This window comes from Oncorhynchus kisutch, linkage group LG15 (genome assembly GCF_002021735.2).
Source record: "Oncorhynchus kisutch isolate 150728-3 linkage group LG15, Okis_V2, whole genome shotgun sequence".
NCBI classification, from domain to species: Eukaryota; Metazoa; Chordata; class Actinopteri; order Salmoniformes; family Salmonidae; genus Oncorhynchus; species Oncorhynchus kisutch.
The window spans coordinates 30,999,090-31,010,561 of record NC_034188.2 but is presented as its reverse complement, the minus strand read 5'-3'; the positions used below and the strand labels follow the sequence as shown (position 1 = coordinate 31,010,561).

General features: G+C 44.3%; 1 protein-coding gene across 1 annotated transcript in view; it reads right to left on the bottom strand.

Moving 5' to 3' along the window:
* Positions 1 to 11,472, bottom strand: part of LOC109905151 (vascular endothelial growth factor receptor kdr-like) — an 80,845-nt gene that overhangs the window by 10,402 nt on the left and 58,971 nt on the right. Inside the window, exons 26-28 of the mRNA XM_020502372.2 lie at positions 5,313 to 5,418; positions 2,115 to 2,236; positions 920 to 998 (exon numbers count right to left, since the gene is read on the bottom strand). Of these exons, the coding sequence (XP_020357961.1) occupies positions 920 to 998; positions 2,115 to 2,236; positions 5,313 to 5,418 (307 nt within the window). The remainder of the gene's footprint in view (positions 1 to 919; positions 999 to 2,114; positions 2,237 to 5,312; positions 5,419 to 11,472) is intronic.

Sequence of the window (11,472 nt, the reverse complement as noted above, 5' to 3'; positions counted from 1 at the left end):
GAAATGTCCGGGAACTTGCAGGTTCCTTGGTGGAAGAGTGGGGTAACATCTCACAGCAAGAACTGACAAATCTGGTACAGTCTACGAGGAGGAGATGCACTGCAGTACTTAATGCAGCTGGTGGCCATACCAGATACTGACTGTTACTTTTGATTTTGACCCCCCCCCCCTTTGTTCAGGGATAGATTATTCCATTTCTGTTCGTCACATGTCTGTGGAACTTGTTCAGTTTATGGCTCAGTTGTTGAATCTTATGTTATTTACACATGTTAAATTTGCTGAAAATAAACACAGTTGACCGTGAGAGGACGGTTATTTTTTTGCTGAGTTTATAATTATCCACACAACTGGACAGTTTTTTGTGTTTTGGGAACATATCTTTTGTGATGTCCCCACAATGTTTCCACCAGACTCTTCCCACAACCTAATGAAACATTCTGGAAACTTTAAAAGAACAGATAAAATGTGTTCTGGGAACATTCTAGCAACATCAGGCGAATGTGTTATACATCATTGAATAATAATCAGCACGATTTGACCGTTTTTGTGTTATAAGAACATCTACCGCAACCTAATGAATATTCTGGGAACTTTCACAGAACCAATTTTGGTTTGCTGGGGAAACATTAACACTGCTCCCGAGTGGCCAATTTTGGTTTGCTGGGGAAACATTAACACTGCTCCCGAGTGGCGCAGCGGTCTAAGGCACTGCATCGCAGTACTAGAGGTGTCACTACAGACCCTGGATCGATTCCAACATTCTTTGAATGTTTTTGGGATGCTATCATGCTAATGTTAGATACAACCCTAACTAGAACTTCTTAGCTAATGTTCTGGGAATGTTCCCGGTTTGCTGGGAGGTTTGGGTCACTTGGTGTTCATCGTGTGAGAGTGGGATAGGGGTGATGGGTTAATTCACCTCATGGTTGTCGTTAGAACCGTTCTCCATGGTAACCTCATCAAAGGTCTTCACACTTGCTGGACGGATCTTAATGTTCCTGAAAGGAAACAATTTCCAAAGTCAGATCCTAATGTAGGAAAAATGTCCCAGCCAGAGAAATCCAAGATTATACAGGCGCCAAAAAGCATAGAAAAAACACAATAATCGGGAACATAATCAATTCAGTCAACAATTACATAGTGTCGGGGGAATTGATCTTTAAAAATAAACCCTATTGTCTTGGCTTTCCAACACAGAGAGAGAATCAAATAACTGCTTAATTCAGCTTAAGGGATAACTGACATTAAAGCATTTTAATACATTCTCAATAAACCCACTCGTAGGACCTATGAAAATACGAGGGTTTAACAAATATTATTTTAAGTGGACATAAATCCTGGTGCAGGGTCTGTGGTTTGGGAGGAAAATCTTCGAAGGGGCCACAATGCTTTGGGCTCCCTCACCATCAGACTGCCAGGGTATATAGTTCTCATCCCAATCTTTATCAGGTCTTTCATTGTCCTCAAGCAGGTCTACTTGCACTTCTTTAAGAGTAAGTACACGACCGGCCAAGCAAAGCATATGTAAAGAAAATGGAGTGTGCTTTGGAAAATGTACTGAATAAAGAGTGGGGAAATTATTGGTTGTTATCTTAACACTCAGTTCAGTTAAAATAACACAGTTTTAAAGAAAAATTAAAGTTACCATTATGCCAAGATGCCCATGGAGATATGACATTTCACTGTTTAAATGTCTCTATTAAATGGTATATAATGAACATAGACTTACGGCAGAATTATTCAAATAAGCGCTCTTCAATATGTATACCACTGAAGCGTTACAGATTGTGTGATAGAAATTTTAAGATAATTTCCCATTGAGCCGACTTATGCAGGGTTTTCCGCGAATGCAATCTCTGCAATCTAAGGCGTGAACATTGCCTTTAAATTTCAATCACGCTGTAATGCTGAACTTCCACAATGCAGATTGAATACAGCCCTAAATTGCAATACAATAAATGTGAGAACCTTATTCAATACTGTTGTGAGCCACAGGTGTGAGTGTGATCTTGTGTGTTAGGTTGAGGGTAATATCTCTGTTAGGTTGAGGGTAATATAGCTAGCTGGGTAATGTAGTGTACTGACTGGCCAGCTGACAGACTCATCCTTCTTACCAGGTGCTCCCTGAGTCGCGGTAAGAGAGTGGCCTGGTGTTGGTCTCCTCTGACAGGGCCGTGTTGGAGGGGTCTCCCTCCTTAGACAGCAGGGCTGCTATAGGGATGTAATGCTTTCCCTCCTGAATGGACAGAAAGAGGAGAGAACGCAACATGTCAGACCAGAGGCCTAGCTTGCAGCTATCATAGACCAGAGGCATAGCTAGCAGCTATCATAGACCATAGGCCTAGCTAGCAGCTATCATAGACCAGAGGCCTAGCTAGCAGCTATCATAGACCAGAGGCCTAGCTAGCAGCTATCATAGACCAGAGGCCTAGCTAGCAGCTATCATAGACCATAGGCCTAGCTAGCAGCTATCATGGATAGGCCTAGCTAGCAGCTATCATACACCAGAGGCCTAGATAACTGCTATCATAGACTAAAGGCCTAGCCAACTGCTATCATAGACGAGAGGCCTAGCTAGCATAGACCAAAGGCCTAGCTAGCAGTTATCATAGACCAGAGGCCTAGCTAACTGCTATAATAGACCAGAGGCCTAGCTAACTGCTATCATAGACCAAAGGCCTAGCAAGCAGCTATCATAGACCAGAGGCCTAGCTAGCTGCTATCATAGCATGACGGAAAGCACAGGTGTGTGATAAGCGTGTGAAGCTTAGGGAGATTTGAGCTTGATACTGTTCGTGTGCTTCCCAAAAATCCATCCAGGACTAGCAGGGAATGTTGCCAAAGAAACCAAGGTCATGCTTAATAAATCCAATGTGGAATGTCTGAGGAAGGGGTGATGATGCTGGTGGAGACAACATCGCTGACTGGCCTGTAAAGGAATTAGTCTGTATGTAACAGACCTATATTAATGAAAGGGTTTGAAATCCTCCCTGTTCAGCTCTTTTCTGTACTGTCAGGATGGGGTCCCATGAGGTTGGTTTTCAGCGAGAGTGATCCGTTATGTTATAAAGTGTTTTAATTCTGTGGTTTTATTCTGATGGGAGGTCTGGCCTGCTATCATCTCTTTACTATCCCCACCACTTTTAGTCCTGTCTGTGTGTGTCTGGGTCAATGAACTATCTGAGTTAATGAACTATCTGGACCTGGGCCCAGTTGCATAAAACATTTTAAGTGTTACCTAAGGGAATTGTTTAATGACGTTGCATAGAGCCCCTCAAATATTTCCTTAGGTAAGGGCATACTTAAGGGGTTTTACGGTAGTTTCAAGGCATGTATGGCAGAAAGAGTATCTGGTTACCGTGGATACGGCCTGAAATCGCATGTATTTTGTGAGATGGCAAAATAGTACTTCTACAATCAAGACAGGGTAACCAAATTGATTCAGAAGATAATAAAGCATGTTTCTTGTAGGGATTTCTTCTCTCAACTTGTTTCTGTTACTTTCTACCACGTCAAGCGAATTTACAGAGAAGCTAGCTATCTAAGCAGCTACTATAGCTCTGGAGCCATGGGTAGTGCACCTTCCATTGTTTATAGCTAAGTAGCTAACTGTTAGCTAACTAGCTAGCTGGTTGATGTTTTCCTTTTGAAACCAGGGCAGAGGAAAGCAAGATTCGCCTCCATACTGAATGAAGCACCCTTAACCTTTTCACTTCATTTAGGGGGAAATGCACCTTACAATGTTTTGTGCAACTGACTTAAAGTTAAGGAAACTTTAAGTTAAAATGAAAGCTCACTTAGGGTGTTTTATGCAACCGGGCCCTGTGCCTTATGTCTGGGAGAGAGGTGAAACTGGGAGCGTGGCTATAGATATCTGAGGAAGTCTTCCATTCTCTCAGTGACTTAGTTTTAGACTGTCTTTTAAACTCAACGTTTTGGGCATTATAAGGACTTGATGGGAACCTATTGTTTTGTTCTCGCTGGGGAAACTTTCCATCAGCACTCACAATGACTGCTTTCCTTCTCCCTCTCTTGATTACATCCCTTATTGTCAAAATCTCCTTGTCATTAGCAGTGTAGGAAAGTATAGCCCAAAAACTATGTTTTTGTGTCATGGTTTCATGGCCTATATTATTTTATTGATTTATGTTACCTTTATTTAACTAGGTAAGTCAGTTAAGAACAAATTCTTATTTTCAATGAGGGCCTAGGAACAGTGGATTAACTGCCTGTTCAGGGGCAGAACAACAGACTTGTCAGCTCGGTGGTTTGAACTTGCAACCTTCCGGTTACTAGTCAAACGCTCTAACCACTAGGCTACCCTGCCGCCCCACATTTAGATGTGTTCAATCTGGTCATCTTTCAGCTGGTGGTTGGGGCTGGTGATGAGGAGTGAAAGTGGATTTAGTCAGTGTCAGATCACATCTGTAATCCTCCAGACCTTTGAGGACGATCTGTCATTGTTAACAATAAAAAGTGATCCTCCTCATTCCCTGCTGGGTTTGGGATGTTTCTATTGTCATAAATGGCCATTGTGCTCAAGTTCTCCAATGTCAAATCCTCCCCAAATGTACAGCCTCCCTCCCACATATACTACTGCTGCACTAAATTGACCACATTGTGAATACCTTAATACAGAGCTTATGATATTGCGTCATATTAGTATTACTGTTGTTTTTCCTACAGTTTTGAAGTGCGGTTCCTCTTACGCGCCAGCTACTTTTTCAAAGGGAGCCGAGGGGGGGTGTTGAGTGTGACTTCCCCTCCAAGTTCCCGTGAGCACCCCCCTGGGCCAGACCCCTTCGCATCATCTACAGTCTGTACTGCTTTACACAGAGGAGCCTGAATAGTTGCAATTTGTGTGAGTCACCATCCAGAACCAGGGACTAATTTCATTGTTAAAAGTGGTTTTGTAAGGACAATGTGGCTCAAGTACTTCACTGGGTTTTAGCTTACCCCACGGAAGTGGTTTTGAGCTATTTGCCTAAACTTGACTAACTTAAACCCTTTTACTCCGTGAGGAGCATACGTCATCCACAAATGTTCTCCTCCACACTGTTTTGGCTCTTGCTCTTGCCACATTTACTGGTCAGAAGAAAAACAGTACGTCACACAAGCCTTTAAGCACTTAGATGAAACAAGGCCCTATCCACAACTCTGCTGACCTCTGATCTCCAGGTCACCTTGAACCTGGTCTTCATCATGTGACACACCTTAACCCTTCATGGGTTCAACCACCTTCACCTAGTCACTCATTTCAGATTAGTGGTACCCTCACGGGTGGAAGGAATGATAGAACATGGGGATCTTACCTGCTGTACGCTGGCCTGTAGCAGGTCTCCTAGTCTCTCCACCAGTTCAGTGAAGGTTGGCCGGTCTCCTGGCTCAGCCTGCCAGCAGTCCAACATGGTCTGGTATCTGAGGGAAAATACACATCATGTCATTATGCTGGCTCGCAAATGCACATTAATAACAAAGACACACTGTGTAGCTATACTGTTGAGCTAAACTCAAATAAATTATGGTAATAACATGATAATCGCAAGTATTCACATCCATATGGGTTGCTAGGCTTGCTTCGCTCTGCAGTGCCTTGAGAAATTTAACCATAAGGCAAACAATACTCAATCTTTTACAATCAGGAGTGTTTTGACATTCATAGAAACCCAATGCTTTCCTCCTCCACCAGACAGGCCCTGTGTGTGTGTGGACGCTGACTGACACGAGAGATGACCTGTAGCTGGCATTCACCCAAATCAACTGTCATCTACAATACTCATATACCAAATATTTCATTTTCCAACGATCATCTGGTCTCTGGGGCTGTATTTTGTTCCCTAGGTCTCGGTGTGAACATTAGGAAACCCCGCCCCTCAGCTCTTTGACGAGCTGTCAGCGTCTCTGCCCATGTGGGAAGACTCAGGGCTGTCATGTGCTGTGTTTTCACTGCAGCAGTGGCCTGTAATAATGGCCGACTCGGACGTGGAGGAATTCAGAGACGGAGCGCCGGCCGCTGCTGCTGTTTAAATCAAACCCCATAGCCAGCGTGGTGAACGAGCTCGGCCGGGGTGTTGATGAATCCCTAGCTCGCTTCACACTATGGAGCGCGGCCCCCAAACGCAGAGGCCCTTACGTAAACACAGCCAGGTGCCCATTAGCTCCAATATGTTCCTCTGATTGGCACCAGATTGAGTCAATTTGAGTTTGGAGAAAATTACAGTAAAAAGCAGATGGTCCATTACGCCCTCCATCCTCCCCCATACCCTCGCCTTTTGCCCTCTCCATCTGTGTTTGTATTCAGGACACCTAGACCTTGGCTTGGCGAAACGTCTCCTCTCCCCCCTGTGCAGTGGAGATTGGCTGGAGGAAGCGGCTGGGCTGTGATTCCCATGTTCATGAGTGTCCTTGGCCAGGTGGAGGGACTCGTAACATCCTCAGTGACAGGATGGAAGCCCAGAGTAGACCACCATGGCCCACATGGCCAACAAATCAAGAGGAGGGGATGTAGACAGCATTGTGGACAGCACAATTTCAACCCTGCTTCCTGTCTGCTTCGTAATGGGAAAAAATTGGTTCCACCCCTCTTCTGTCTCTTTAGGGAATACGCTGCCGTGGGGGGCCATTGTGGTGGTACGAATTCCAAAGTCCACTTCTCTCTTCCCTGCAGGAAAGCTGTGGGACGTTGGGAGGTGGACATCCGTTTTTCTTGATTCCTACATCTTGAGGAGTGTCTTTCACATTCTGATGAGGATGCATCAGATCGGAGCGCCGTTAGGCTGATGGAGGAAGTGGACCTTTCAATCTTCTAAACAGAGGGACACATTCCTGATGAGCCAGTGCAGCAGCAGCAGGGTAGATTTACCACCCCATATCACCCGGCCCTACGGCCCCTTTCATCATCCATATAACGGGGGGTTGGGGTCAAGGTCAGGGGCTCTGGATCCCAGGCTCCCACACACATGATCAACATCAGGCCTGGGAGGCTCTGAGGAGAAGTGTGGGAGACAGGGGGGTATTACCCCTGTAGAATAGAGTGCGTACCGCTCCCCTGCTTCCCATTTAAACTGATATCAGCAGGTTGTAGTTCATGGTTCCTTGGCATGAGATTAGCAGAGTGTTATCTGCTCTCTCTATCTTAATTCGGTCAATGGAGCACTTTGCTTTGAACCAGAATTGAAAGGATCTTAGAGAGGAGAACTTGGCACCAGTGGGTCTGACTGGATCTACAGAGCTGCTATTTAGTTCTATTCCCAGTCCCCATGCTCTAAGACTCCAGTCTGGGTCATATTTTTGCAGGTCAACTCCAATCACCATCACCCATGTCTCCGTGATACATCCATTCAATTGGCTGCAGTTGGCACAAGATGTTTTAAACATTCTGGACATCCCGGTGGTAAAGGGTTATAAAACATAAGTGCAGGATTGATCCTTTCCAAATGAATAAGACAGAGGGAGTTTAACTCCACCACGCTTTGTCACAAAGGAAATCCAAACGCTACGCACAGAGACACACACACACACACATAGCAGAATGTGAGATAGATTGAGAGCAGTGCTCAGGATGTGAGAGCGAGGGGTCCGTTGGGAGTAGGTTGTAAATTCGCAGGGTTGGGTGTGTTACTTTCTAACTGTAATCCGTTACATTTGATAGTTACATATTCAAAATTGTAATTAGTAACGTCATTTTTGGATGACAAAAACTCTGTAACATAATCTGATTTCTTTCAGTTACTTTTAGATTACTTTCCCCATAAGAGGCAATATTACCAATTGAAAAACATCTATTGCGGGATACATCAGTGTTAGAGTTTACATAGTTGGCCATAAATGGATGTTGCATGTTATTTGATGGGTTGGTTATGTAGGCTCCTTCTAACCCATTGCTTTCTACTACAGATAATAATATATTAGCTAGGTAATATCTTTACATTAAAATCCAAAGTCTGTCAGATTTACAGTCATTCCAATTAATTTAATACCCCTTGATCTTCAAGAATAGGACTTGGAAATAAAATAATAAATAACATAATTTGGAGCGTGCTTATATTTCGACTATTTCACACATGTTCAAGTGTGTATTAATGCACATGTGTGAATTGGACATGTGTTTTTTGCATATCACACTCTCCCTGAGACACCCTCGGAGAGTGGGGTCACAACCAGGGTCTGCGGCAGCCCTGGAGCAAATAAGGTTATATGCCTTGCTCGAAGGCACATAGACCTATTTTCACCTTGTTGTCTTGGGGATTCTAACTAGCGGTCTGACCTTTCGGTTGCTGGCCTAACTTTCTAACTGCTAGGATACCTGCCACTACCTGGAAATATAGATTAGCCAAATTGTTTTACCGGAGCATAACCCAAAAACGAAAGACTAATTATACTACTCTGTTTATGATTTTGTTGTCATGGAGCGAGTTTTCCCAAACTCAGTCCTGGGGCACCCCCCTAGGAGCATGCTTTTTTTTGTTGCCCTAATCATCAAAGCTTGATGATGAGTTGGTTCATTCAAATCAGCTGTGTTATGCTAGAGCAAAGAAATAAAATATATATACAGAGTTTGGGAAACCCTATCATGGAGGACTGATTGGGCTCATTGCTTCAAGTTGAAAAAGAAATGCTGCTCTCATGGAGTGGCATGCTTTGAGCACTACTGATATCTCAATCATTTGCAGCTGTTGAAATCTATCAAAAGTGTGTGAGTTTGAGCATTTGTCCATTAGGCCTATGGATATTCAAAAGATTATATCAGCAAGAATTAGATTGAGCAATAAAAGCCCCACTCGTGGTCTTCTTAAATGAAACTTGTTGTTGACACTGTGGAGCACAATACCACGGAGGAGTTTAGAAGGAACTCCCTCAAACTTTAATTCCATAGGCTGGGATCCGCACTATGCAGCGATTGCAAAAGCGCATTTTTAACTGTCTGTCCACTGGTTGTAAAAACAATGATTGATAGGCAGCTTAAACGTCTTGAATTCAACCATTATTGGGTTAAAATACACTTTTGTGAAGAGTCATCCACAACAACCACAATTTGCAAGGCGCAAAAAATAGCTAAAGAGAGAGGAGCAGAGTGATCCAGATCTCTGCACTATGTACAGTCAAAGTCAGAAGTTTACATACACTTAGGTTGGAGTCATTAAAACTAGTTTTTCAACCACTCCACAAATTTCTTGTTAACAAACTATAGTTTTGGCAAGTCGGTTAGGACATCTACTTTGTGCATGACACAAGTCATTTTTCCAACAATTGTTTGTTGGAGGTGTACCTGTGGATGTATTTCAAGGCCTACCTTCAAACACAGTGCCCTCTTTGCTTGACATCATGGGAAAATCAAAAGAAATCAGCCAAGAAATTGTAGACCTCCACACATGTCTGGTTCATCCTTGGGAGCAATTTCCAAATGTCTAATTTACTAGGATTAAATGTCAGGAATTGTGAAAAACTGAGTTCAAATGTATTTGGCTAAGGTGTATACTTCCGACTTCAAGTGTAGATACTATATCAATAATAAGTGATATCTGTATCGGCTACACTCTTTGAAAAAAGGGTTCCAAAAGGGTTCTGCGGCTATCCCCAAAGGAGAAGCCTTTTTGGTTCCAGGTAGAACTCTTTTGGGTCCCATGTTGAACCTTCTGTGGAAAGGTATACATGGAACCCCAAAAGAGTTCTACCTAAAACCAAAAGGGTCCTACCTGGAAACAAAAGGGGTTCTTCAAAGGGTTCTCCTGTGGGGACAGTCGAAGGACCCTTTTTGGTTGTAGTGAGCATCTTCTTTTTCTAAGAGTGTACACCATTGCTGTCGTCCTTATCTCCAAGCGTTGTATAAAGTGTATAATCTTTGGACGCCGACAGCAGTCGTAAGACATTAGTCTAAAAAAGGCTATTCCTTCTCTTTTCACTCGATCCATCAAACGCATTTTGTGAGTCATCATAGAGGTCTCTGACTTGTGGTCACACTTGCTCAGGCGGAACAAACAAAAATGTTTGTCTTTTTCAATTACGATCTTGTCTCATCGCTGCAACTCCCCAACGGGCTCGGGACAGGTCGAGTCATGCAACCGTGACCCGCCAAACCACGCTCATTAACACCCGCCCGCCAGCTGCATCACCTGCCAGCTGCATCACCGCTCAACTGACAACCGAAGTCAGCCTGCAGGTGCCCTACCCGCCATAAGGAGTCACTAGAGCATGATGAGCCAAGTAAAGACCCCCCAGAGAGGAGCAGAGTGATCCACTTGTTAACAAACTATAGTTTTGGCAAGTCGGTTAGGACATCTACTTTGTGCATGACACAAGTCATTTTTCTAAGAGATTCCCGGTCTTGGCCAGTTGTGACACAGCCTGGGATCGAACCCGGGTCTGTAGTGCGATGCAGTGCCATAGACCACTGTGCCACTCGGGAGGCCAATATTTTCCCTTTTCTCAATGTTGATTTGAATGTCATTGAGAAAACAGAAAGGTGTCATAGGTTCCTTTCTGAATTTAAAAGTAATCCTAGAAGTAATCATCTAGTTTTTCAAAAGTATCTGTAATCTGATTACAATATTTTTGCTGGTAACGTAACAGATTACAGATGCAGTTAAAAAAAAAAACAGTTACATGTAATCCATTACTCCCCAACTCTGTAAACTCGGACGTGTGCCATAGCCTGGGACAGTGAGTGAGAGAGCCCCAGGACATAGTCCTCCCTGCTGAGAAGCCACCCAGTCACCTCATAAAGGCAACAACAACCCCAGATCCCCCTGTCCAGTGACCTCATAAAGGCAACAACCCCAGCTCCTCCTGTTCAGTCCACCTCTCTGCTAGACTAACAGCACTGACACCACAGGGGCAGGAGAAACCACCCTAGACTCCCCCAAAGATATTCTGTTTCAGCAGCACCATCCACATCTGCCCTGCGTCTGATCCCCCTTGTGTGGACAAGGGAGGGGAGTCTCCCGACCCTTGCTCTCATTACCCTGTGTCCAACTACCCCCTGGCCACTCCCCACTCCCACAGTCTTTAATGTGGAGCTCAATTACGACCGCATCGATGTCAGTCCGAAAACGGATCCACACCTCGCCGCCCACCACACCCCTCGGTTAACTGCCAATCAGCAGCACCTGTCTCCCCACCACATTCAGAGCTGGATTACCCATGATGCCTATCAAGCCCTGTCACTCATTCAAACGAATGAAGGAGCAGATACAAGGCCTCTTTTCAGCTCCAGTTTATCGATATGGGAGGCTTTTCTTTACTGCCCTCTAATGTGTTGCCCTGAGTAAGAGTACCTGGTGGATAATTACCCTCAGGAGAGGTTGGGGGATACGTTGAGAGGACTAGAGGCATGCTTCGTGGTCTTTACAAGTTTCCCGAGCCAAGGGAGCTCGATGCATTATGCACTGCCAAGAGGTGAGAGAGCTTTCTGTCATGGGCCACTCTTCAAACTGCAAGTGTATTCCTTTTTTTGCCCTGAGTTAGAGGATGAGA